Here is a 27,748-nt window from a genome sequence, read left to right as displayed (position 1 = left end):
CAGCATCTTCTAGTCTCCTCTGTCACTGCCCTGCTCTCCGAAGTTCTGAGCGAGGGATATAGTCATGCCGCATACAAGCACTGACCCTCATGGGTGTAACAGGGAGGGGAGACACCCCAGATGTTAGTCGTCACAGGGGATGAGTCTAATTCCTCCACTGGGAGGGGGGAATACAGCCACAGAGTGGAGCCCTCCTCTACCCAGGCCCAGGGGACTCTGTCCTGGGGAAGGGTTTGCGGCACCAGAACCGTCCTTCTATCCTATAAGGCTGCTTCCAGCGACAAAGGCTGGGACCCTGCCTCAGGTCCCATTTGCTGCGTGTGCCCTTGGGGAAGGTCCTTATAACCTCACTGCACCTCAGTATCCACGTCTGTCAAATGAACCCCCGTAACTCTCACAGACGGCAGAGTCCTCACAGACCACTGGCATGCACGCTCCAAGAAGGCTTGGATCACTATAGTGTCCATGGCACCCAGTCCTGTGCCTGGCACAAAGCAGGCCGTCAGTAAACAGCCGCTGAGTGAATGAAACCACTCAGGACTGTTCTGCATGAGGGAGCCTAGGGCCAAGCACCCGGCTGACCCCCGGCACTGCCGCATTTAATCCTCCTGGCGGTCCTCTGCAGCGGGGGCTACTGTTCCCATCATCTGGGGAGGGAAACTGAGGCTCAGAGAACATTTGCGAACTCTGATGGAGTCTCAGCGAATGGCTGGCCCTGGATCCAGGTCGCTGGGGACCCAAAGCGGGGTTGGATGAAAGGAATCGGTGGAAGATGGTCAGGGACCCCTCCGGGCAGGCGCGCCCGCCTCGATGGGGTGGCAGGAGCAGGCCCCCAAGCTGAGAGCGGCAGCCTGGCAGCTCGGGGGCGGGTCCTCCCTGCTGCCGCGTGCGCCCGCCGCCCCGCGTCCCCAGCCTCGCGCCCTGGCTCCGCTCACCCGGCCCGGCTCCCGCGGCGCTGCGTGATCCCGGCTGCAACCCCGCGTCAGTCAGTCTCCGCGCAGAGCCCGGCGCTAAGGGGCTGCCCCCTCCTCGGGGCGGGGCCGGCCTGGGCTCCGGGGACCGCCCCGCGCCCGCCCCACGCCCGCCCCGCGCCGGTTTCCTGCGTACCGGCTGCACCCACTACCCCCTCCGCCGCAACCGTCGTCTCTAAGGCGGCGACACGCACGCTCTCCCAGAGGGGAAAGTGAGGGCGGTCGAAGGGTGAAATGGGCCACGATGCTAGTGGGGAAAGGGCGCGAAGGTTCTGCATGCTGGTCCGGGTCCTGCCCGCATAGACGGCCTAGAAGCCCAAGAAACGGTGTTTCTTTCTCCACCCATCTACCCATCCATGTCCTCTCCCACGTGGTCCCGTCTGTTCAGCCTGCCTCTTGCCTTCTTTCCTCCTGCCCTCCTTCCCTCCCTCCTTCCTCTCTTTCATCTATTCATTATCCCACCTATTCTTCCATCCATCTCTGTCTATTCATCCATCCTTCCACCAATTTTAAACTATTTTTTTGTCCATTCATCCATTCATCTATTCACCCGTTATTCTGTCTTTCCACCTATCTATCCATCAAGCCTTCCACCCATCCAGTTCATTTCATATCTTTCTTTCCTGCCTTCCACCCATCCATCTACCCTTCCTTTCTTACATCCTTCCACCCGCCTCTGGGTTAGCCATTCTCCAATGCCATCGTTCCACATTTAATAGGTGATTCTTCAGTGCTGTCCTTTCCCTTGCACTGGGGACCCAGATGGATCGCACCATCCCTGGAAAATTCATTTGCAAGTGCCAGTGGCAGAGGGCAGGCATGTGCCCAACAGTGGACACAGCTGCAGAGCACCAAGGGCTGGTTACTTTGGTTTGAAGAGGGCTACTGGAAAGGCTTCACCTAAATGAAACTCCTCTGTGGACATAGGTGGGTGTGGGGAAGAGAAAAACCTCAGCCAGCACATGCGATGTGCCAGGTGGTAAGGTATCTTGCTTAATCCTCACAACTCTGTTTTAGCCCAATTTTAGAGACAGTGAAGCAGGTTCAGAGAGATAAAAAGGGGCTCAGAGTGTAGTGGGAAAAGGCCATGGGGTCAGCCCTGGGTTTAAATCTTGGTCCTGCTACTTTTTTGTTGTGTGTGTTTGGGCAGCTACAAGGCTTGGTTTCCTCAACCGTTAACAGAAGCTGGTGTGTACTTTATAGTTGTGATGTTGCAAGCCTTGTGGCTCACAAGGTACCATACGCAGAATGCTGAGTACTGTGCCTGCCCAGTTGGTGCTCAACCAACGGTAGCTGTTTTCATCATTATATGAGAGGAGGTTGGGATTCAAACCCAGTACCTGTGATTCGCTGCTTTGCAAACCATGTCTCTGGTCTGTCCTTCCATTCACAAAGACCAGCCTCTTCCTCTCCCACCAGCAGGACTGGAGAACTCTTGTTCCCCAGGCCCAAGTGTCATCTGGCTGGTGTCATCTCATTAGGAGAAGCATAGTTTACAACACAAGTGTTATAGCTGAATTGTGCCCCCCTCAAGTTCATATGTTGAAGTCCTAAGCCCCAGTACCTTAGCATGCGACCTTAGCTGGGAATAGAGTCGTTGCAGATGTAATTAAAGATAAGGTCATACTAGAGTACGGTCCTAATCCAGTATGACTGGCATCCTTATAAAAAGGGGAAATTTGGACACAGACATGTGCACAAGGAGAGCATCATGGGAAGATTGGAGTTAGGCTGCCAGAAGCAAGGAACTGCTAGAAGCCAGGAGAGAGGCCTGGAACAGACCTTTCCCCGTGCCTTCAGAGGGAGCATGGGCCTGTCTGTACCTAGATCTCGGACTTCCAGCCTCCAGAGCTGGAGACAATACACTTGTGTTATTTCGGCCACTCAGTCTGTGGTACTTTGTTATGACAGCCTGAGGGACATACTACAGCGACCACAGGCGTGGATAGAGATGATGCAGAGGGCAGCTGTCCAAGACAATGACCAGACTGAGACCCACTGTGGAAGGGACTGTGATCACTGCTGTCTCCCTGGGCCAGTACAGAGCCTGGCCAAAGCCATGGCTTGTCAAGTCTCAGTAAACTGTGTTTTTAAACAATCTGATGAATTTTTACTTATGTATATATCAATGTAACCACCGCCAGATCAAGGTATAGCCCCGTTGTGGCCCCAACACACAAGGTAATCACTATTCTGACTTCTGTCACCAACAATAGTTTTGCCTATTCTTGAACTTCATATAAATGGAATTACACTGTCTGTACTCTTTTGTGTCTGGTTTCTTCTGCCCAATATTGCTCATAAAATTGATGCAGCTTGTTGAATATACCTGTAGTTCATTCTTTTAAATTGATGTGTAGTATTCCACTGCACAGATGTATCACAATTTATTTGTCCATTCTACCATTGACGGGCATTTAAGTAGTTTCCATTTTCTGACTCTTACGAATAAAGTTGCTGTGAACATTCTTGTGTATGTCTTTTGTTGAACGTGGGCACTCATTTCTCTTGGAGTGGAAGTGCTGGTAGAGAGAAGGCACGCGTTCTACTCTGGTGAAAATGGCCAGACAGTTTTCCAGCGCGGTTGCACCAAGTTACACCGCTCCACCAACACGTGAGGGTTCCGACTGCTCCCTGTCTTCAACTTGCCGGTCTTTATTTTTAGCCACTCTGGTGGGTGTGTAGTGGTTCTCACTGTAGTTTTAATTAGCATTTCACTGATGGGTAAGGCAGTTGAGCACCTATTTTCATATACCTCTTGTTCATTTATACCTGTCTGAGCCTTTTGTCCATTTTTTAAAAATCGGATGTTTATCATTTTCTTATTTATCATCTTTTTTTTTTTTTTAAATTACACTTACACTATACTAGGTGTGCTTTATTTATTTATGGCTGTGTTGGATCTTCGTTTCTGTGCGAGGGCTTTCTCTAGTTGTGGCAAGCGGGGCCCACTCTTCATCGCGGTGTGCGGGCCTCTCACTATCGCGGCCTCTCTTGTTGCGGAGCACAGGCTCCAGACGCGCAGGCTCAGTAATTGTGGCTCACGGGCCCATTTGCTCCGCGGCATGTGGGATCTTCCCAGACCAGGGCTCGAACCCGTGTCTCCTGCATTGACAGGTAGATTCTCAACCACTGCGCCATCAGGGAAGCCCTATCATCTTTCTTATTCGGAGTTCTTCATATATCTAGATACGAGTCTTTTAATAAAGTTTTATCACACCAAAAATTTACAGAGAGACACAGACACACACACCAATGATCACATCCATTTAAAAGTAACTTTGATCCTATTAATTAAATTAAAGCAATTTTTCCTGTCTTAGAAATGACCCCAGCTGACATAACACATGACACAGTCGTTTCATATGTACACAGTGGGGCTGGCCCAGCAGGTCCAGCCCGATTTTCACATGCTTGAGCTGAGCATTTGCTCTGGACTGGGCTCCAGAGCAGACTTCAGTTCAGTTCAGACGAGCAGGGGTGGTGCGTGGCGGTGAGACTCACTTGTTTCTTCTTCCTCCAAGATGGGCTGACGGTGAGTCTGCATCGCACCCGTGGATCAGGGTGGTGGGGAAACACAGAGCAAGAGGACCGGGACAGAAACAATCCCATCTGGCTGGTCTCCAGAGCTGGGCTCTCACAACTAAGCTTCATGCTCACTGTTTACTATGTGTCTGCCACGTGGCAGATTCTTGGGACCCAGAGATGGTTAGGACACCAGCCTCATCCTGAGGGAGCTCACGGTCAAGGAGAAGAGACAAGGGAGCAAGGAAGCATGATGTGGAGTGCTAAGTGTAGTTAAGTGTCACCTCTATAAAGAGGGATGTGTGGTCAGGATGCTATGGGGGGAAGACTGGCATCTCCCAGCTCTTGATGGGTCCCAGGGGCATCTCCACAGTGGAGCTGATGCCACTTGCACTGTGCCTTCATGGACGAGAAGGAGTCGCCAGGCAGAGGGTGGCAGAAGGATGTTCCAAGCAGGGGCCTCAGTGCAGGACTTCCAGCAAGTGACAGTCTTGTGACTGAAGTGTAGGGTGTGTTGGGGACAAGGCGGGAACATTAGGGTGGACCCAGGGATAGAGAGCTTTCCTCTCTCAGCTTCCAGGGAGTCCTGGTGCCTGGAATCATGCTGATCTGTGGGTTACAGCTTTCTAGGGCACCTTTCCCTCTGGGCCAACACACTTGCTGAGTGGTTCTTCGTAGGATGGCCTTTCTATTTAGAGGAATCATTGTTTCTGATCCCTCCCCAGAGTCACTGCTGTCCACAAAACAGAGCATGCTGCCTGGCCCTTGACGGGCACTCAAAAGTTGATGAGTTCATCCCCTCCCCTTACCTGAGAACACTTTTCTAAAAAGGAGCGACCTTCGGTTCTGTGTTGTTTTTCTTCTGGAGTTGGGACCTAGTGAACAGGAGATGAAGAAAGATGGACCCTCGATGCCCAAATTTCTGGGCCTAGCAGGGAGAAGCAGGGCAGGAGCTCTTGGAGCAAGGGTGTCATGACCGAGTGGGCACTGTCCTGACGGGGGCCCAGGGTCTGGGTGGGCTGGAGCCACGAGGCAGGTGGGAGGGGCTGCTTGAAGGGCATACCTGAAGGACTGGGCCTGCCAGAGGAAGCTTCTGGCCTTGGTGATCTCCTGGGCCAATCTCCTTAAATCATCTCCTTCAAATAGCGGCAGCATGGGGTCCTTGAAAAGGGGAAATGAGTATGAAGTTAGATCCGTTAAATGACTGGGTGGGACTTGAAAATCCAAAATCTCAGGAGAAAAGTTTTAGAGTGAACTCAAAGCAGCCTTCCTCCCAGTGCAGGAAATCTTGTGGGCCTCAGCTTGCATGTTTCCCGGGACAGAGAGCTCACCACCTGTCAAGGCAGTCATTCTGCAAAGAGGACACTTTGCAGTGAGATGTCTGAGAGTCAGTGTAGGGAGGGGATGGTGGAAACTAAGAGGGTCTCTGGACTTCACTGAAGTCAGCACAGCTCTGCCCAGTAGAACAGAAGTAGTATATACACCTTATCTCACTGTTAATCAGTAAAACCTATACAGCCCCTTCTCTATTTCTTCTAGTAAAACAGCTCCACAGACGTGCCTTTTTCTTATGTCAACTAATGAAATTCTAGAGCCTAGCCTTAAAAGTACAAGTTCTCACAATTAGCAAGAGAATCTAAGAAAGAGATGAAACTGTTCCTTCTCCCTGGGAGCAGTAGTGGCAAAGGTCCCACTCTGCACCCAGAAACTATTCAAAGAATCTGATTTGATAGGTATGAAACAGAGAACCTTCCCAATATCGTTGTTTGTTTTCCTGTGTAATAAGGATATGGGTGAATATTCATTACTTTTACTTATTCTGATCTCTGTATTATTTGTAATATTTGCCCCTAAAACAGTTACTCAAAGAAATCATGCAAAGCATTGACTTCAAAAATTATGCAATGTTCTGTAAACTTTAATTCCCCCCCCACCAAAAAAAAAAAAACATCTGGTATTCTGGTTGGTTGTCTTACTGGATGATTTGTTGGCCTGGAAATGTTGTAATTCACAGCAGCACATTCCTAGAAGGTATGAATATGTACATAATTTTTCTATCAGATTGTAAGATCTTATCCTGCATGCATTATAAAACCTATGACTTTACTGTATTTATTTTTTAACAGATCATTTGAATATCTGTGCTTCAATGAATTTAAGGCGGGAAGACAGAAATATCCAAGAATTAAAGCACAGAACTTAGGAGCATGGGTGTCTGGGCTCCGGCCTTACCATTTACTCCGACTTTAGGTGTATTCCGAAACCTGACTGACCCTGTTCATTCATCTGTTAAATGGGTATAATAATGGCTGGAAGGCTTAAAAGAGGTAATTTACATAATGCAACAAACCTGTAGCATGCAGGAAGTGCTCAGTGAATGTGAACTGTTCTACTATTAAATAATGCCCCTAACCCTGCTTCTTTCCCAGCCTCTAGGGGAGGCAGCCTAAAAGGAGAGCAGCAGGGAAACACAACCTTTTTGAGTCAATACTTTGTTTTACAAGAGAAGCAGAGATCTTATCAATCAGGAGGAAAAAGCCACGCCTGTTGACATTTTATTGAGCTGTTTCAACAGAACTCACCGAGGAGCTCCACAACCTACCCTTTGGTCGATGAAGCCCCTGGTCAGCAGGCCCTGTATTTTGAAGAGCGAGTCCTCACTGACAGGGCAGTGATAGCGGCCCCCAGTAAGAGAGGCCAGATCTCTCAAGAAGTTAACCGCTGTCCTGCGGGGAGGAACAGAGGGCTGGGGCCAGGCCCACCGAGGTCTCTGTGAGCCCCCAGCCCCTGGGGAAGTCACATGAGTGGGGTAAGGGGTCTTGGACCTTGAGGTCTGTGCCACTGAGACTATGTCAGCATCACCAAGCCCACTCTCCCAGCTGGTATTTGGGTGGCAGTGGCTACTGCTGTGTGAAGTGGATTCACCGTATGAGGGTCACCCTCAAAGCACGGGGCCCCATTCCTTAACTGGACATCTATCCAGTGCCTACTATGTGTCTGGCCTGGCAGGGACACAGTGTGACCTTTACGAAGCTCACGGTTTAGACAGAGAGATTAAATATGAATGTTCTGAAGGAGCTGAATCTCTCCTGTCTAACACATGTTCTTCTATAAAAATAACCATAGCTACTTTAAACTTTTCCCCCGTAAATATTCACAAATGTGCCCCCAAGGAAGACGAAATGGGAGAACACAGCATGTGACTGTGGGAATTGGTGCAAATCCATTTCCACGCTGGAGAAAGTCAGGATGCTGATGGGTGGGCAGGGGCACAGAGGGGCTCTCTCCGGTGCAATGCCTGCCCAGGGCCTCCTAACTGCTCACACACAGGACTTGGGCCCAGGAGAGCTCAGCGTCTAACGTGAGTCCCTGGATTAGGTGAGGATCAGCCTTGCCCCTCAGACACGTGGCCGTGGGGAAGGGATACAACTCGGCCGCCTCCTCACCGCCCACCTGTCTGAGCGGTTCAGGGAAACGGTGTGCACTTTCACGTCTCTCTTCTCCTTGAGTCTCTGGACTTCACTGAGGATAAGGCTGCAGCTTGTGTCTGGCTTCCCGTCGGTCAGGAGGTACAGTCCTTCCACATCAGGAAAACTGAAAGCTTTCTGAAAGAGCATGTAGGTTGTCTGGCTCAAAAGAGGGGCCAACCAGGACTCAGAAACCACTGGCCTGCTGTCCCCAAGTCTGGTTGGATCTCACCGACTTGTCATTAAGACTGAGAGCCTCCTCTTTCAGCCTGTGACAGACCAGGAAGCTGCTGAGGTTTAGGAGAAAGAGCTCAGCCCACTTCCTAGCAAGTCACTTAACTTCTCTGGGCCTCTGTCTCTTCATCTATAAAGTGAGAACAGCGAGAATCTCATCCTCACTGGGTTGCTGGGAAGATGAAATGATTTAACAGTAAATTCTAAAGTGCTCTTTGTAAACTGCAAAGCATGGTGCAATGTCAGGATAGGGGTGATGGTATTTCTGCTTTGCCACTGGGTCGGGCTTGGTGGTGGAACTTGCCAGCAATGCTTGCAAGACTGAGGTGCTCCCCTGAGCATGCAGGTTGGTCACCCACTGCATAGCCTCGTGACAGGCTGCGTCTGTGGTCCCCACCAGAGTGTCCTGCCACGGCTGTAGGCCCTCTGCAAAGCTGAGCAGGTTAAAACTGTGGAGAGCAGAGAAGATGTGGGGGGCGGAGAGGAGGTGAAAGAGATTGGTTAGAACACACCAGTCTATATTGACCTCAGGATTGGTTAGAACACACCAGTCTATATTGACCTCAGGGGAAGTAACCTCCATGAGGACTCACACCTATCCCTGAAGACCCTACAGCAAGCCCTGTGCCCCCTGTGGACCACCTGAGAATGAGAACATACACAGTGAAAATTCTGGATGCAGACAGAAATAGATTTAAATCCCACTTCAGCCACTTACTGGTTATGCAATCTTGGGCAAATGATTTAACCTCTCTAAGCTCCTGTTTCCTTTGCTGAAGAATGGGGATAATAATAGGATCGTTGTGCAAACTGAATGACATCACGCATGTAAAGCGCTTGGCACAAGGAAAGTGTTCTATAAGTGTCTGCTCTTTTTAATATTAAGGCAAGAAGGAGTCCCAGCCTAGGACCAGAGTCTCCCGCTATCCCCTCAGGGTCAACCCTTCTGGGTAGAGAGAACAAACCACCCCAAACCCCCTCTCTTAAAACATCAAGTTCAGCTGAAATCCACAATTCAAGGCCACCTGGTGGGTCCTCTGATCTGCTTGCAATTGTCCCTGCGCCTGAGATGGATTTGTAAAACCCACTTTGCTTCAGAAGGCAGTGTTCTTCCCTGCTCTTCAGAAGAGCACTTCAGAAGCCTCCAGGCCCTTTGGAACTGTGAGGAGGGAGTGACCTTGGCCAGGGGAGCCGCAGGAACTATCCCTTGGATCTCCTGACCCCCGCGCCCCAGCACCCCTGCCTCTTACCTGTCACAGTGCTTCCACAGCTGTTCCCAGATCAGCAGAGCGAGCTCTGTCTTCACCTGCTGCAGGCAGGGGCCCATGGATCCCGACGTGTCCAGCAGGATGCACACTTTGCTCTCCAAAATGGCACCAAAGAGTCGGCGGCTCCCTGCTCCGAGGCGGGTGGAGGCAGAGGCAGGGGAGGAGTGAGGGTGGTTTTCCTCACTGCAGCTATCAAATCCAAGGTCTTGCCACACCCACTGCCTGAGTGATCATGGATCAGATGTGAACCTACTGGGAGACGGCCTTTGTGGTGTTGCTAGGGGGGTCATTGTCCAAGGGCAGAGCCGGTGTGAGGACTGGGCTTCGGGAGGTCAAGGTTTCAGCCGTGGCTTTGCCTGGGATGACTTGCCCAAGTGATTATAACTTCCCTGGGCTTGAGTCTCCTCACCCCTAAAGTTAAGTGATTGGGTTAAGCGGTGTCACAGTATTGTTTGGGGCTGGAAATGATGTTACAGAGCATGGAGTCTGTAGATTGGTTGACAGAAGTCAAGTGAGCATGCACTGTGTGCCTGGCACTGAGCAAAGTGCAGTGGAGATGAGAGAGTGTCCCTGCCCTCACGGAGCTGCCAGTCAGGCAAGGAAGACGGATGTTATACCAACAGCTACCACTCTGCTGAGGGTTATGACAAAAAGTTAAGGAGTACATACCTGGGAGAATCTGAATTTGATGGATGTGGGGTGGGGAGCAGACAAGCTATGCCTGAAGGATGAGAGGGCGTGTGTGTGGAGAGAACAGACTGTGAAAGGCTCTGAGTGGGAGAGAGGAGTATGTCATGCTTGAGGGACAGAGAGAAAGCTGGAGAGGTTGTTAAAGGATTTGGGATTTATCCCAAGGGGAAACAGAGAGGGCCAGCAACTTGCCCAGGGTCACACAGCCTGGCAGCGAAGCCGAGATTCACATCCAGGTCCTCTGATCCATGCTTTAAGGCAACCGCTAACCCCAGCCCTTCTGGTGCCCCAAGGCTAAACAGAGGTAACACAGGGGAAGCCAAAGAGCAGAAGATGGCATGTCCAGCATTCCCGAGTCACACCTCAGACCTCACTGGAGGCAGGAGCAGAAAAAATGGAAAACTGCTGCAAAAAGGGCCCACTGGTCTCCAGGAAAAGATGGCCTGAGCTGGCTGGACCCACTGCCCAGGAATCTTCCAGGACTCATCTGGGCTGTTCTCTGGCAGTGCTCATGGCAACATGAGGACATGAGGGGAGCCATCCTGAGGCGTGTGGGACGTTCCGCGGGGACCGCCAGCCAGCTGGCCGAGGGGCCTCCCACCACAGAAGGCCAGCTGATCCATCCTGGGAACCAGACAGCGGAAACACCCCGCAAGCCACCGAGCCCCGCCGTTATCGCCTCCCTAATCTAACTCTGCTTTCTTTGTCCGTCTCCATCATCCCTACCCTTCCCAGCTATCCTAATCTTTCCCCTGGATTCCTACTAGGTTCCCCTGATTGCACTCCGTCCCCTCAGCAATTTATACTCCATGCAGCAACCAGAGGGATTGTTGCCGATGCTAACTTCATCACTTTCCCCTTATTTAAAACCTTTTAGTGGCTTCCCATTGCTCTTAGGATAAAGTCTGGGCCATGGCCTCATCTCCCTGGAATGGTGGCACCCTTTAATCTCAGCCACCCTGCTTCCTTCAGTCTTTGTACTCAGCCTCCTCCCCCGCTTAGCACCTCAGTCATGCCCTGAGAGTCTTCCCTCTCTTTCCTCAGGTGATGTCTATTCATTCTTCAGATCTCAGCTCAAATGTCACCTCCTCGGGGAAGCCCTCCATGATCTCTCTGTGCAGGCCCCCTGCCCCTCTCTCACTGCACCATGCCTGTCTCCTCCCTACACTTGTCACCATTGCTCTCTGGGTAACAACTGTCTCCCCTAGACCATATGTTCCATGAGCTCAGGGAACCTGTGAAGTGTTTCCCCTACCACCTCCCCAGCACGGAGCGGGAGAACATCACTTATTTGTTGAATAATGAATGAGTGGCTCAGTACAGCATCCCCTGGGTACGTTCGGAGGCATTAGATGGTGTTGGGTGTGTAGCTGTATGTGAGGTGGGGGAGCGACTTGTACTACACAAGGAGCGGTTGCACGGCTGGCCTTCACACTCTCCCCAGCGGGAAGTGTGCGTTGGGAATGGGGAACGCACACAACCTCGTGGCCCCGCCTCAGCCTCTGACCTGACAGCTGCACCCGAGCTTGCCGCCCGCTCCAGAGGCTTTGGAAAGCAGCAGTCAGCCCAAGGACTGTTTATACCAGGTTCTACTGCAGAGGACTGGACCTAATGAATTTGCGCAGGAGCCTGAGCGGCCCACCCTGGGATCCTTCCTCTATCGTCCCAGGAACCCTCCAGGCCCCAAAGCCTGAACTGAGCCTCCGGTTCAGTTCTAGCTGTCTGCCCGGCCTTTTGGACTTGATGCTTCAGACCATCTCCTAATCCCCAGCCCAGCCTCCTCTGGGATGTGAGCCTGGCTCTCCTCCGCCAGCCCTGCCATTCGCCTCTCCCAGAGGGGCCTTGGTGCTCTCTGTAAAGAAGAACAGGGCCGTCTTCTCTGTCCGGAGCCCCTCCCATCTCTACCTCCACGGACTGGTTCTACGGGGCCCAATCGATACTAAATTGAGGCTCCTGAGGGGCAGCAGCCCTTCAGTCACACCCAGGAGGCGAGGTGTGGGAGGCGAGGTGTGGGAGGCGAGGTGTGGGAGACGACCTGGCAGAGCGGCCTGAACAGGCCTGGTTCTCCCTGGTGCTCTGGCTCGTGCTCTACCTCCCTGTCATCCGGCACCTTGCCTGACCTCTGAACCCAGAAGTCACGTTGCCCCTGGCTGACAGTCTGTGAGTGCCTAGCCTGGGAAGGACTGACCCTGGGGTCCTTGGGGTTGCCCTCCCGCTGCCCATCACGCTCCTCCGCCCTCCAGGATAGCAGGCAGGCTCACCAGACAGCAGCCACTGCAGCCTTTGGACATAGCACCGCATCACCTTCTCCAGGTGTGTGATGTACGCTTCAATTTCCCTGGGTGTACACTGAATGTGTCTCACCATCCCCTGGATTAAGGCAAGCAAAGGAAATTTCCACCCACCCCCCACCCCGTCAGCTATTTCTTCACCTCCCCATTACCCCCTAAAATAGTTTAGTCTACTGTGGTTCACAATTTTCAAAATATTGTTAAGCATACATTTTTGTCTGTTTGTTTAAAAGCTTTTTTCTTTTATTAAACTACCAAATGCATAGTTCTCGGAAGGTGTGTGGGAATTGGGATGACGATTTTTGTGGCGGATGTGGTCACTGTAATAAGAAAAAACATAGTATCTCTAAATTTTAAATAGAAAACCCTTAATGGTAGGATGGGAGGTCGATAAATTTCAAACTAAAAGATGACCTCCGATGGAGGAGGGGGGCAGCATGATTAAACTCCCATAAAATTTTTCTGGTGGATAATTTTGAATTTGGTGGCTATTTTTAGCTTTATAGCTGACAATGTCATATCAAAGGGCAAGGAGAGAAAATGGGGTCTCTTTTTTAAAAGCACGATTAGATTTTCATTTTCTACTAAATTTACCTGTTCCAGTGTCAAAGCAATAAAAAAAATTACCTCAAAACTAGAAAATAGAGAACCCCCTCACCTCCTGTCATAAGCGCTGTTCCCAGCCATCCTGATGGGACCATCATCAGTATCAGGGTACAGAGTTCTTATTAGTGAGTATTCCAGCCACTGCCTTACGTTCTCGGCAGCTGTTTCTAATTCTCACTCCAATGAGCCCCTCTAACCCTAGAGCATGGTCTCAGGCACTCTGAGGGGCTGACGTTTCTTCCAACAGGATTCTGCATCTCCTATTCCTTGAGGGCAGTCCCCCTTTGGGGGGTGGGGTTCTTAGAAGCAGGAATTGAAGCCAGGGGCACACATTCATGTGGAGTTTTCCCCAACACACCCAGCCGTTTGTGCCTGAGAAGAGACAGGAGCTGGGAGAAAAAAAACCAACACCAATCTTGACTTACATTGATCTCTATGCTGGGGAAGATACTGCAGTATTTGGCTGATGCCGACGTCTGTATTGACTTTTGATGAGTGCAGTTGGGACCGAGGTATCTGGAGATCTCCATCTTCAGTTTTTTTAGTCCATAATTTGCTACCCACTTTGGAATAAAGGAAAGAACTATTATCTTGGGTAATTCAGGCTTAATGGAATGATTGACTCATCTTTTAAAACCTCATGTTTGAAATATGTCTTGTATTTGAAATGTGGGGTTCCCAGGTCCTCACTGAGCCTGCATCACATTCAGATTCCTGCCCCTGTGCTGGGGAGAGATGCACAAGAAATACAGGGAACAGGGAACAAAATTTATTGAGCACTTACTACTCCCTAGTCTGGTGGATACTGTTGTCTCCCCAGTTTCCATTTCAACCCTCTCCCATGAAATTTGAATGGAAACCCTGATTGTTCTAAAGTTTAGACTCTAAACCAATGAGGATAGTCTCAGGCTCCTTGTCACAATGAGAGATACAAGAATGGCTCGGTTTAAAGCAATCAGAGCATGGCATCCAGGGTCAGAACCGAGCTCAGACTTTTATTGACCAGTTGTGGGAAGAAAAGATGTTCTATCTTCTGGATATGTACAAGAAGGGGGATTTCTGCTGCTTGCATCCAAAAGGATCTGACGCCACTAAGTACTTTACGCAAAATATATTTCAATTAATCAGCAATCCTATCAGGTACAATTGTTTTCATTTTATAAAGGAAGACATTGAGACTGAGTGACTTGCCCAAGGTCACCCAGCTAGGAAGTGGCAGACCCAGGTTCCCACGTAGTTCTATTGAATCCTTATCCTGACACTTTAAACAGTCATTCTAAGCAGGTTTGGCCTCAATTCCAAGTATACCCACACCCTCTTAGAAATAATGGTTGGTGGAAGGAATTATTGCGTGGGGGCATGTGCTGGTGCAGACAGCATAATACCTCTCGGCTGGAGCAGACTGTATCCTTTCTGGGCAACTCAATAGAAGAGCTAGTCCTTCTTAGGCCTCTTCCTTGAGGGTACTTCCTGTACACAAAGCCTGGGAGAAACAGAGCAGGGTTACTTTGTGCAATTCTCTTACCCTAGCCTCCCTTTCCCATGTCAATTTCTCTGTCAATCAAGTCAGCTGTAACATTCCTTAGGTGCAATTTGCTGAGAGGTAGGAGGGAGGCTGTTGTGCTGACCTGGGGAAGCATGCTGGGATCTCCCTTCTCTACATGTCAATGAGTTGCTACGGGGACCTGTGCCATTTCACAGCAATCAATCCGGCTGGCTTGGGAGACTCATCTCCACTCCCTTCCCATCAGTCTGAGGACCCTGCCCCTCGTGCACGGAGCAGGAGAGCCGTGCCCAGGGACCTGGGGAGATGCCGACATCAATTCTTCCCATTCTCCTGCCTGTGTCAAGACTTTGCAAGCTCATTTCCCTGGGCTGGGAGATGTGAGTGGTTTGAGGATAGGCCTGCTTGGGGTGCACTGCTGCCCATGTCCCGGGACTGCGGGAGATTTCTCCTTTCCTTGGGGCCTGACCACCTTCCAGGTCCCACGGGGAAAGGGGGCTGTCCAGACATCTGTGCAGCCTCCGACTTACCCACGTTATTCCCTGTCTCTGTATAGAACAACGAGAGAGAGGTCTCTGCGTCCCTTGATTTGGTCTTCCTCCTCCGATCTGCAGTCCCTTCTTTCACTGGCTGGGCTGTAACTAGAGGACATTTGGCCTGTCGGCTGGAGCAGCCTTGAGGGTTTATGTGGCGAAGCTGTGCAGCTTGGCTTAGAGACTAGTCAACTTCAGCTACGCTCTGCCCTTGAACTGGGGCTCCCACGTGGATTTGAGGTCCTTTGGGACTACCAGGGTCCTCTGGCCTCCCCTGGATCAGTAAAGCCAGAGCTGCTGATATTTACCAGGCTTGGTGCGAAGTGCTTCCCGTAGCCTGTCTTGTTTTATCCTCATGGTACCCCAGTTTACAGATGAGGTAAGTGGGACTCAGAGTCAGTAAGAAGCAGAGTAAAGATTCCATCCAGGTCTTGCTGACTCCAGAGCTCTGCTCTGAGCCGCTCTGCTATGTGTCTGACATTAGAAGACACATGGTCTTAGGTTCTATGAGCTGAGTACTTTCATAAAAATACTGGTGCCCTGTCATGACCGGCTGACACTGGACATTCTCCTTAGCCCCTCTGAGCCTGAATTTCTTCATCAGTAAAATGGAGGAACTAATAGATTCCCTGCCATACAGGACGGATTGCTATAAGCTTTAAATGGGCCGATCTTAGCAGAAGGGCTGGCACACGACTGCTGACCACTTTAGTTACTGTCGTCACGAATCCATGCCTCAGCCGTGCTTGCCCACCCTCCACCCCCGTGGCCGTGCCTTACCTGGGGGGACGCCCGCTTTGCCACTGAGTGGACTCCACAGCAGAGCTTTCAAGGGGGGACTCTTCTCTCTGGCAGGGTCATCTTTAATGCTCTAGAAAACAGCAGTCTTTTCCATCAGAGGTCTGTTCTCGGTGGGGGGCAGTACCCCAGTCCTCCCAGCCTCAATCTGTCAAGTAGGTACCTTTGCGTGGAGAGGCCTCAGGAAGTAGACTTCTCACACGCTCGCCCCATCTCCTGCTGCACATTCAGAGAGGACTCTGGGGTTTGAGGTGAAAAAGGGTGTGTGTGTGTGTGTGTGTGTGTGTGTGTGTGTGTGTGAGTGTGTGTGAGTGTGCGACTCAGTGTGTTTGCGTGTGTGTGCGAGTGTGTGAGACTGTGTGTGTGCATGTGCATGTGTATGTGTGACAGTGTGCGTGTGTGAGTGTGTGTTGTGTGTTTGCGTGAGTGTGTGAGTGTGCGTGTGTGTACGCGTGTGTGCGTGCATGTGTGCATGTGAGTGTATATGTGTGCATGGGTGTGCGTTATGTGTGTGCATGAGTGTGTGTGAGTGTGTATGCGTGTGTGGAGAGTGTGTGTGCATGTGTGCACGCGTGTGTGAGTGTGCGTGCATGTGTGCGTGTGCGTGTATGTGTGTGAGTGTGTGTGCATGGGTGTGCATTATGTGTGAGTGTGTGCATGAGTGTGTGAGTGTGAGAGTGTGCGTGCATGCGTGTGTGTGTGTGAGAGTGTGAGTGTGTGTGTTATGCGAGAGGGCCTGCTAGGATAACTGTGGGGATTTGCCTGAACTTTCTTCACCAGTTACCTGCCCCTTTTCCTACTGGACTGGGATTTCTGGGCCTCCAGCATGACAAGCAACCACTCCGGTAACTTCTGTGCCCTATTGGGCACCTCGGTTTTAAGGAAGGGGTTCCTTCATTACCGGGCACAACCAGAACGTGGTGATGGTTAAACAAAGTCACCCAGGGCCTGGACCAGCGGAGGAGACCTCTGGGTGGCGGCTGTGAAAAACGCCCAGAGCTGCCATCCCAGAGAGCCACCCGCCAGCAACCCAGCTTCCCATACCTGCATGTCAGGAGGCCTGCTAGAGGCCCTGGTGCAGCCCAAGCCCCCTCGTAACTGAACCAGCTTGGGAACCACTGAAGGCCCAAGAGGCGGACTCCAAGACCGTGGGGTTTCACCTCAGAATTTGGGAAGACGGGAAGGCGTGATGTCTCTGGGCCGGCTCCCAAAACCTGGTGGAGTTCTGTGCACGAGGGCAGTGCCCGTGTGGACAGAATCTCTCGGAAGTGCTGACCCCGGGAAGGGAGCTAGCTGCACACTGTTTGGGTGGATTTCTTCATCCTGAAAATGTGCTGTGTTCACAAGGGCCTGTCAGTCGGTGAAATGCTGAAGCGCTCGCAGATCTCACTGCCCTTCTGCTCACAAGTGCTGTGGAGTCTGGGGTCTCCCCCCAGACACACCTCTAGAGGCCCCTTCTGATTGCCGAGGTGAGTATTTTATGCGGGACAGATTTGACAGGCTGTGAACGGGGATCAGCCCCCGGGCAGGCCCAGGTCCACCCTCAGGCTCCTATCAGGCCCCCGAAAGCCTCAGGCAGCAGCAGAAAGAACCCATTAGACGCCCCAAGCCCCTAATTCCTTTGCCCCAAGAGACCCTCCCGGACAAGCCCTCTCGCCTTACAACCAGCACGTGTAACGGAGGGTGCCAAGACCATGGAGCCCTTGGTACCGCAAAGCTGGGACAGCCAGGCAAAGCCAAAGGTGGGGTGGAGGGGTGGCCGGAGCTGAGAAGCAGGCCCCCGGGGGTCCCCTCCCCCTGCAGGCCAGGACACTGACCACTGAGGACCCTGCTCCCACCTCCGCTGGCCCTGGGGTCTGGGGCCCTGGCCCAGGCCGCTTCAAGATCTAGGAAAGACCAGGAGACAAGGCAGAAACAAAATCCCCCGTGTGTTATTAGGGAGGGGAGTCAAACCATTCTGGCCACAGAGGGTGCTGTGGGCTTGGAGGGACCGAACTTCCCGGGCTGACTTCTCAGCTTGAGCATCTTCGGCTTTTCTCTCCGGAGGGCTGTACTTTCCTGTTCTTTTCCAGACTGGTTCTTCAGAGAGGACACGAGTAAGGCACACTGCAGGGGGATTGGGAGCGTCAGCGGCACCCGAGCCAGCATGTCTCCGTGCAGGGCACGCGCGCGCGCGCGCGCACACACACACACACAGCAGGAGGCGCTGGGGCCCCTGGGGCCCCTGTACTCCTCTTTCTGTCCCTAGAGTGCTGCCTGGGGCCAAGAGCACTGTGGATCAGGCCTATTAATAATAAGTACCATGGGACTTCCCTGGTGGCGCAGTGGTTGGGAGTCTGCCTGCCAATTCAGGGGACACGGGTTCGAGGCCTGGTCCGGGAAGATCCCACATGCCACGGAGCAACTGGGCCCGTGCGCCACAGCTGCTGAGCCCGCGGGCCACAACTGCTGAGCCCGCGGGCCACAACTGCTGAGGCCTGCGTGCCTGGAGCCCGGGCTCTGCAACAAGAGAAACCACCGCAATGAGAAGCCTGCGCACTGCAACGAAGAGTAGACCCCGCTCGCTGCAACTATAGAAAGCCTGCGTGCAGCAGCGAAGACCCAACGCAGCCAAAAATAATAATAATAATAATAATAATAAGTACCATGTTTGAAGGGCCTGGGATGCATCAGGCACCGGGCTAGTTACTGCCTGGGGGTCTCAAACCTCCTTGCCAACAAGACATGCAACTACAGTGGCAGGGCAAGTGCTATCTTATCCCCATTTTACAGGTGAGGAAACCAAAGCTTATGAATTTAAAGGACTTGTCCAAGGCCATACTATGAGTAAGTAGAGGATCTTCCAGTCAATCCCAGGCAGGTCTTGTTCCAAAGCCAGTGTTCTCTCCATATGTGGACCCAGCATCCACATATGGTGGTCAGCTCACCATGTGCCCAGGGCCGACCCTGGATGCTGGCAGAATAGTGGTGTGATACTTGGTTCCTTTGCCTATATATTTCTCAACTGCCTGAAAGATTCTTCAATAATTATTCTCAATCAAGGCCCTAGAAGACACCACTCAAATGTAACTAACATCATAAGAAGGGTGGATTAAACCATTAGTGCCCATTAACACCTTGTGAATGAGTTTATCAGCTGAGGGGACAGGACTAATGTGCACCTGAGAAGCAGTTTAATAAAGCACCAAAGAGGGGCCCTTTCTGGGAGGACAGCTCAGGCACGGCTAGGGGAGCCACGGGTTTGCCAATCTATGGCCCTGCTCTCCCAAGAGCTCACCATGTAGCTGGGGAGACGGGCAGTCCTGACAATGGTTGTATTTGAAATGTGAGTCACGTCCACCTACGTGTTCTCTGTCCATCCCCATGGCTTGAACTGCCCCACACCTCTAGGTCCAGCCCTCAGCTTTATCCACCTGCCTGAAGGATGCCCCCACTGTTTATCTCACAGGCCCTGCAAACTCACCTTTGTTCTAGGCCCACCCACCCTCCCTGAATCCCCACCTGTGTTTTCTCTCTCTGGGTCAATGGCACCACTGTCTACCAGGTCCCGCAGCAAGGAACTTGGGAGTCATCCTGGGATTTCTTCTTCTTCCTCACCCCATTCATTCAATCAGCCACAAGTTTGGTCAATTCTTCCTTAAAGACATGTTCTCATATTTGTTTCCTTATTTCCATTCTCATTGTTCCCGATGCGATCTGGTCCCGCTCTCATCTCACCCTGAACTGCTCAACTCCCTCTCTGAGGAGGTAACATTTTAGTGAAACTTGAATCATAAGGAGCAACCCATGGATGACCTGGGAGGGGAACAGTTGGTGAAGGAAGTGGCAGGTACAAAGGCCTTGAGTTTAGGAATGAGATTGATGTGTTCAAGAATGTACAGGCCAGGATGTAGAGCACACGGACCTGAAACCAGTGACTTACAGGAAACTCTCACATTTCATTGGAAGCTTTTGGTGTCTGTGGATCAGCACAAAGGTGGAAAGCTGATGTGGGATGAGTCGTGTCCCCCAGAAAGACATGTTGAAGTTCCCCGGTACCCATAAACATGACCTTACTTGGAAGCAGGGCCTTTGAGGATGTAGTTAAGATGTAAGTTAATGAGGTTGTACTGGGAGGGTGGGCCCTTAATCCAATACAATTGGTGTCCTTATAAGAGGAGAAGAGACACAGACACACACACAGAGGGAGGAGAGCCATGTGGAGATGGAAGCTGAGATTGGGGTTGTGCTGCCTCAAGCCAAGGAAAGGCAAGGATTGCTGGTGCCAAGGACTCCCTCCTTGACCAAACTTTAGTCATGTTCCTCTGAGCCCTCTTCTTGACCGGGCTTTGACTTTGGCCTGCTGAACCCAGTTTTAGCAAAGAATCCCGTTGAGCCTGTTTAGCAAGAATCCCCCTGCCCTCGATATCTAGTCAACTTCATCTTAGTAATTTTCCATCCACTGACCCTCTCACTCTGCTTATTGGCTATAAATGCCCAGCTATCTTTGCTGTATAATCGGAGTTGAGTTCAATCTCTCTCCCCGATTACAGTCGTCTTGAATAATGTCTTCCTTGCCATTTTTAACAAGCGTCCAGTGTAATTTCATTTCTTTAACAGCAACCATCACCAGAAACTAGGAAGAGGTAAAGAGGGATTCTACCCAGAGCCTTCGGTGGGGACATGGCCCTTTTGATACCTTGATTTCAGACTCTAGCCTCTGGGATTGTGAGGGAAGAAATGTCTGTTGTTTTAAGCCACCCAGTTTGTGGTACTTTATATGGCAGCCCCAGGACCCTAATACAGAAGCCAGCGCAGTCATTTGCCCCACACCTAAGGCATACCTTTTGGGAGTAGTTGAGAGCCTTTTCCATCTCAGACGTGATGGCACTGATATCATCGCTTTCATAAATACCTGGAAACAAAGCACATCATGATTGACCGTGGGGAAGGGATGGAGATTCTGGCAAGTGTCCACATCTGTAAACATGTGGGCCATGTGGAGGTGACCTCAGTCCAAGGGGCAGGGTGGGGTCTTAATGGGCTTAGCTGACTAGCTCCCCCCCATACTTTCTGGTGGTAAAGGGGATGGACAGGTACAGTGAGGATACCAAGAGCGGGGCTGGCCTTGGGACCCAGCACCCCGGCATCCAGCCAAGAGCTCTCACCCACAGGAAGCGTAGGTCAGGGGAAAGGTCCTGCTCCTCCAGTGAATAAAAAGATCCACCTTGGGGTTAATTAAAGTAGCTAATGTCTGTAGTGAATAATGTCTGTAATAATATCTCAAATGTGACTCATTTGAGAGGGACTAGAGTGTAATGACTAACAAGACAGACTCTGGGTTCAAATCCTGGTTCTACTACTTACTACATCTATGCTTTGGGTTCTGTGTCTCAGCTTCCCTGTCTGTAAAATGGGGATAATAATAATAACACACTTCATAGGGTTATTGTGAGGAATGAATCACAACATATGTAAAACACTTAAAACCGTGTCTGGCATATAATAGCTATTCTATAAATGTTTGCTATTATTAATAATAATCAACAGTAATAACTTAAATGTATATGCCTAGCACTTTTCATGAGTTCCACCCCTGGCTATGCCACTAATTTTGTAACCACAGGCACCTCATGTTCTTGGGAGTCATTTCTTCATCTATAAATCAGAGAGGTCAGAATGCACTAGCATGTCCCAAGCTTCAGTCCCTCCTGAATCACGTCACAATTTTGCCTTGTCTGCATATCACCTAAACCATAATTTACTTAACATATATTTTTAATCAATTCACTTTCATTTACTTAAAAGTACACACATATATAAAATTGAGATATAATTGACATATAACATTATATTACTTTCAGGTGTACAACATAATGATTTGATATTTGTATATACTGTGAAATGATCACCATAAAAGTCTAATTAACATCCTTTAAAAGCATATTTTAGGGCTTCCCTGGTGGCGCAGTGGTTAAGAATCCGCCTGCCAATGCAGGGGACACGGGTTCGAGCCCTGGTCCCGGAAGATTCCACATGCCGCGGAGCAGCTGGGCCCGTGAGCCACAATTACTGAGCCTGCGTGTCTGGAGCCTGTGCTCCCCGGCAAGAGAGGCCGTGATAGTGAGAGGCCCGTGCGCCGCGATGAAGAGTGGCCCCCACTTGCCACAACTGGAGAAAGCCCTCGCACAGAAACGAAGACCCAACACAGCCATAAATAAATAAATAAATTAATTAATTAAAAAAAAAAAAAGCATATTTTAAAGAGAAAATTTATGTCACTGCTGACAATGAATGCTAGCATTTTTTAAATGAAATATTACAACAATCATATAACCATTTAGGGGAGGGAAAAAAATTTTCCTCTACCCTCCTAGATTCTCCAGCTGGGGCCTTGGAAATCAAACTGACAAAAGACAGATTAACAAGAGAAAAATAGAGTTTATTAATGCATGCGGTGTGCATACATGGGGGAGAAACTCAGCGATGAGTTAATCAGAGGGAGTGGTTGGAACTTGGGGCTTCTGTAGCATCTTACCGAAGAACAATAGAAATGACAAGACAAAGAGAAATGACAAGACAAAGGAAATGGGGTTTGGCTTTGAGGGCCGGCAAACTGTGGGAAGGTAAATATTTGGGGGGAACTAATGGAAGACAAGGGTTTTTTAGGTGAGGGTTGTTACGTAGATTCCTCTTGGTGCTGTGAAGAGCCCAGAGCTGCCAACCAGAGCTTAAGAGTCTAAGAGTCATCCTTCATCTCCTGGCACAGAAGCAGGACATAGAAATTTATGTCCTGCTTTTAGGCAAATGGGGGAAGGGGAAGCAGAGAGGTTTTTTGGCATCTGCTGTTTCTTAATTGTCTTCAACTCAAAATAATCCTTATGCCAAAGTGGCATATATTGAGGTGGCATATTCTGACCTCCTACAGCTATGACAAAAAATTGTCGCTTTGTGTTCCATGTACAACTATCTTGCCAGCCACCTGCTGCGAACATATCACCTTTTGGGAAATGCTAAACTAAGGGACCTTTAGGGCCCCTTCCAGCCCTGACATTCTAAAATATTTTTAAGTAGTTTTACTTTTTTTCTTTTTCACTTTAAAACAATTATGGGAAGATATACATAACATAAAATGTACCATTGTAACCATTTTTAAGTGTACAGTTCAGCAGCATTAAGTACATTTACACTGCCGTGCAGCCATCACCACCATCCATCTCCAGAACAGTAATTTTACATTTGCAAATGTGATTTTCACAGGCCGCTTTCCTGGAATATGGCTATAGCATAGGGAGCTATGTTGGCACTGAGACAACTGTCTGGGAAGAAAGATGCGGAGAGTCCAGCCAACTCTTACACACCTGTGTCTCCAAACCAGTGGAAGCGGCCCCCAGCAGCCCGGGTGACCTCCCGGTACGCGGCGGCCGTGTCACTGCGGCTGGCATAGCAGGCAGGGGGCGTGGTGTCCATCTGTGACTCGCCCACATAGAAGAGACACACGTTCAGCTGGAAATCACAGCCCACACGGGCCTCGGCCATGTAGGCGCTGAGCATAGCCTGTGGGGAGACAGGGAGGAGGGGCCCACAGCTGAGGGCTCTCCAAGCCGCTGATCTTGGGTCAGTTCAGCCTAATTGCTTTCCTGAGGACCTACTGTGTACCTGGTCTAGTATGTGGCACTGAGGATGGAAAGGTGAAAGAGCCTGGGTCACCATTTCTCTCACTATCTTAATAGGGCCTGGCCGGGGAGCGGGGTCTGAGATCCTAGACCAGCATGCTTGACATCCCGTGGAAGCTTGTTAGAGATGCAGACTCTCAGGCCCCTTTGGAACCAGGTCTAACAACATCTGCATTTGAACAACATCTCCAGGTGATTCTTTGGCACGATAAAGTCCAGACTGGAAAATCATGCTGGAGAAACCAGTTGCTAGGCGTCCACCTAGCAGAAGATGTGGGGTCACGAAGGATAAGGGATGCCCAGGACGTGGCCTACCCACCACGTCCTGGTCAGGGATGCCCCCGGTGAAGAGGTAGATGCCCTGTGATTGCTGTTTGTCTTTGTCCTTGAAGTCCACTTCCACAGCCTTCCGCAGGGCGCTGAGGACATTCCTGCTGCCTTGACACTGCAGGCTCAGGACCCACCTGGGGGGCAGGGAGGGCCATGCTGAGAGGGAGGGCCAGGCTGAGGGGGAGGGCGGGGAATGGAAGGCGGTTGTTTCCTGATTCATGCCTGAGTCCGTCGGAGGGCAAAGATTCTAGAGAGAGCTACTTTCTAGGGGAGGGGGGCCAGAAAATAATAGCACAGGGGAGGCTGACGTCAGACCCAGCAGGTCACCTACCGCCAGGCGCTTTGTAAGTTGCTATGGCTCGCGGCAACCATCTCGGGCCTCCAGCTTTCAATGGTGCTTCCAAACCTTGGAAAAAAGGAAAGAGGGCTTGTTCTTAGGGGGGAAATACGTGCCCCAGCTCTTTGGGCTCCCCAGGATTTTAAGGGGGCAAGATTTGGATTACACCGCCAAAATGTTAGGATGCCACTGTCCTGGGCCAGCCACAAGATCTCCTTGCTGGTCATGACATGTCTCAGCACATTCACGGTGGGAGCAGTGCTGTGCCCTCAGTGGAGACACAGCCAACACCAGTTTGGCCAGACTTCCCTCCTGAAGAAGGGTCACTCCCTTCTCTGTGTGGACTTCCTTACCCCCAGGGAAGGAGTCGTTTCTCCCTTTTTAGCTCTGATTCATCCTCACAACACATTTTTCACTCTCCATCTGCACTATAGCTTTTCTTTTGTATATGTATCAGCTCATTTTCCCTATGAGACAGAACTTAAATCTTTGAGAAGAGGATTTATCCCCTTTATCAAGGAAAAGATGTCCCCTCTCTGGCTCAAGAGCAATTCCTCCACCTGGGCTCTTGACTTCACCACCACCAATCTCTTCTGAGACCTTGCCCACAGTGACCTCTCTCCCACACACATGCCCAGCGTCTACTTCCGTCTTCCCCATCGCCTCTCTTAAATATAACTTCTTCGTCTACCAGCTACTTCTCTCTCTTTCCTCTTCCCCCTCACAGACGTGCTCCCTAGAAAAACGGTGTTACCACCTCCTCCTCATCTTCTACTTCTCAACCCACTGCAGTCAAGCTTCTTCCCCGGTTCTCTGATAAATATTAACAAGGACCTCCTTTCCCCCTCCCATGGAAATATCTCTCTTATAGTTGGATAAAAATTCTAACAATATACAAAGAGTGAAAATTCCTCCAATTTTATCCCCCCCCCCCAATTTCTGTTAACTCTTTGTTCTATATTCTTTTGGATTAAAAAAATAAATAAATGTGTAGGACTTCCCTGGTGGTCCAGCGGTTAAGACTCCATGCTCCCAATGCAGGGGGCCCGGTTTCGATCCCTGGTCAGGGAACTAGATCCTGCGTGCCACAACTAAAAGATCCCACGGGCTGCAACTAAGAGCCAGCGCAGCCAAATAAATAAATACATATATATTTTAAAATGTGTAGGTAAATATATATTCACAGAAATGGAATTACATAACCTATACTATTTGTTTCCTTTCATTTGGACTTACTGAGGACTTTTTCTGAATGCGTTCACATAAATCTCCCACATTCTTTTGAATAGTTGCATAGAATATGCATAGTTGCATATTCTATTCTATTCAATAGAATAGAATTCTACTGTCAGGATTATTTTACCAATTTCCTCTTGCTTTTTTCCAGGTTTACCAATCATTAGAACTCTGCACTGAAAGGCTTAATCAAAGGAACAAAGAACATACACTTAAAAGATTTAGTGCTTGCTTCAACAGCACATATACTAAAATTGGAACGATACCAAGAAGATTAGCATGGTCCCTGCGCAAGGTTGACATGCAATAAATTAGGAGTTTGAGATTAACAGATACACACTACTATATATAAAATAGATAATCAACAAGGACCTACTGTCTAGCATGGGGAACTATACTCAATATTTTGTAATAACCTATAAGGGAAAAGAATCTGAAAAAAGAATATATATACATATGAAACTGAATCACTTTGCTCTACACCTGAGACTAACACAACATTGTAAATCAACTATACTTGAATAAAGAAATTTAATACAAGGGCTATACCAAATTACACTTCCACCAATACTTTCCAAGAGTGCCCTTTTCACCAAATTATCATCAGCACTGGGTATTATCAATCTATTAAATACTTGCCAAAATGAATTGCAAAAAACATTATATCTCATTGTTTTCCTATCAGGGAGTGCTACTGCCAGATTCAGTGGATTCCTGCATTCTTCCCCTTCCTTTTTTGCTTCTGCAGGCTCTGTTTTTTTTCCCTTGGGAAAGGGTAAACACCTTTCTCTCCTGGTTTTCCTCCTGCCTTTCTGGCTGTTCCTCTCATTTCTTTGGTGGTTCCCTTTCTCTGCCCACACTCCAAATGGCAGTTCTTCCCAAGTTCTGTCCTTGGTTGTCATCTCTCCACCTTCCCGTCTCCACAGGTGCAATTCATGCCCTCTCATGTCTTCAACCAAAATGCTGATGGCTCACAAACCCGTATTTCTTGGCTAGAGCTCCTAACAGGAGAATCCCCAGACTCCTGAGGATCTCAAACTCTATATGTTTACCTTCCAAGCCCTGCTCCACCTGGCACATCCTCTCCTCACCATTCCCTCATCCCCTACAGCCAAACAGTGACTACATTCTGTAGATTCTAACTCCCCAGCACCCGTCACAGGCCTCGCTGTCTTTCATTCCCACTGCCTTGTCTCAAGCCCCCTCTACCCCAGCAGTGGTCTAACTGGTCTCCCCTCCAGTATCGTATCCCTTCAGTCCATCCTTCCCCTTGTAGCTCGAGCGTTTCAAGATTATTACTCTTGCTTAAAATCCTTCAATACCTATACGTCCTATAGTATAAAAACTCCTCTATAAAGCCTCCATCACCTGGTGTCTTATTTTGTTTTTTGCTCATGTACAGTCTCTCCCTCTCACCCCTTATTCACACGGGACTATTCACACTGACAGCTCCCCAGGGTTCTGTAGTCCGTCACACCTCTGTGCCTCTGCTCATGCTTCTCCCTGTACCTGGAATGCCCTTTCTCCCCATTTCCCCCATCACTCCCATGTGCTGGGCAAACACGTACTCATTTGTCAAGACTCAGCTAAAGGGTCACTTCCTCTGTGAAGATTTCCTGACCTCACTCTACCCAGGTGGAATAGACTGACCCTGGCTTTGAGCCCTCACAGTCCCATATCCTCCCTTTTACTTATTTCTTCAGAAAACATTTAATAGCACTTATAGTTTGACATGCCTGTCTCCTACTACTAGGCCATAAATTCCTTGAGGATAGGTATTGTGTGTTTTAACTTCTGTATCCCTAATGCGTGGCATAGTGACGGTGCATGGCAGGCTTTCAATAAAAGTTCGTTGAATGAATGAATGGATGGATGGATGAATGAAAATATTGTCCAAAATGCTTCTCTAAGCATTTTTTCTGTAGAATTTATTAGGGAAAGATTAGACTCTGGTACAGTTTAATATATAATATTAACTGCTGACCTATTAGGTTTAGAACACTCCCTATTTCATGTGAAATTGCATAAAAAAAAATATATAGGGCTTCCCTGGTGGCGCAGTGGTTAAGAATCTGCCTGCCAATGCAGGGGCACGGGAAGATCCCACATGCCAAGGAGCAACTAAGCCCGTGTGCCACAGCTACTGAGCCTGCACTCTAGAGCCCGCCAGCCACAACTGCTGAAGCCCACGCACCTAGAGCCCGTGCTCTGCAACAAGAGAAGTCACAACAATGAGAAGCCCGTGCACCTCAACGAAGAGTAGCCCCCGCTCGCCACAACTAGAGAAAGCCCACACGCCACAA

The 27,748-nt window shown here is 49.9% G+C and overlaps 1 protein-coding gene and 1 non-coding gene across 2 annotated transcripts in view; one reads left to right on the top strand and one right to left on the bottom strand.

The window, feature by feature from the left end:
• Nucleotides 1–8,387: 8,387 nt before the first annotated feature.
• VWA3A (von Willebrand factor A domain containing 3A) overlaps nt 8,388–27,748 on the bottom strand; it is a 41,261-nt gene continuing 21,900 nt past the window's right edge. Inside the window, exons 17-28 of the mRNA XM_068524529.1 lie at nt 24,204–24,278; nt 23,862–24,006; nt 23,228–23,423; nt 20,711–20,781; nt 17,841–17,993; nt 15,870–15,960; nt 15,087–15,197; nt 14,438–14,535; nt 13,478–13,615; nt 12,417–12,525; nt 9,448–9,592; nt 8,388–8,646 (exon numbers count right to left, since the gene is read on the bottom strand). Coding sequence (XP_068380630.1) covers nt 8,388–8,646; nt 9,448–9,592; nt 12,417–12,525; nt 13,478–13,615; nt 14,438–14,535; nt 15,087–15,197; nt 15,870–15,960; nt 17,841–17,993; nt 20,711–20,781; nt 23,228–23,423; nt 23,862–24,006; nt 24,204–24,278 — 1,591 coding nt within the window. The remainder of the gene's footprint in view (nt 8,647–9,447; nt 9,593–12,416; nt 12,526–13,477; nt 13,616–14,437; nt 14,536–15,086; nt 15,198–15,869; nt 15,961–17,840; nt 17,994–20,710; nt 20,782–23,227; nt 23,424–23,861; nt 24,007–24,203; nt 24,279–27,748) is intronic.
• On the top strand, nt 25,670–25,775 carry LOC137750827 (U6 spliceosomal RNA). The gene has a single exon (XR_011070609.1). It is a non-coding gene; the product is annotated as a U6 spliceosomal RNA (small nuclear RNA).

Source organism: Eschrichtius robustus, chromosome 16, assembly GCF_028021215.1.
Source record: "Eschrichtius robustus isolate mEscRob2 chromosome 16, mEscRob2.pri, whole genome shotgun sequence".
Taxonomy (NCBI): domain Eukaryota; kingdom Metazoa; phylum Chordata; class Mammalia; order Artiodactyla; family Eschrichtiidae; genus Eschrichtius; species Eschrichtius robustus.
Note: the sequence above shows the minus strand (reverse complement) of the source record. Positions and strands in the feature narration are given on the sequence as shown.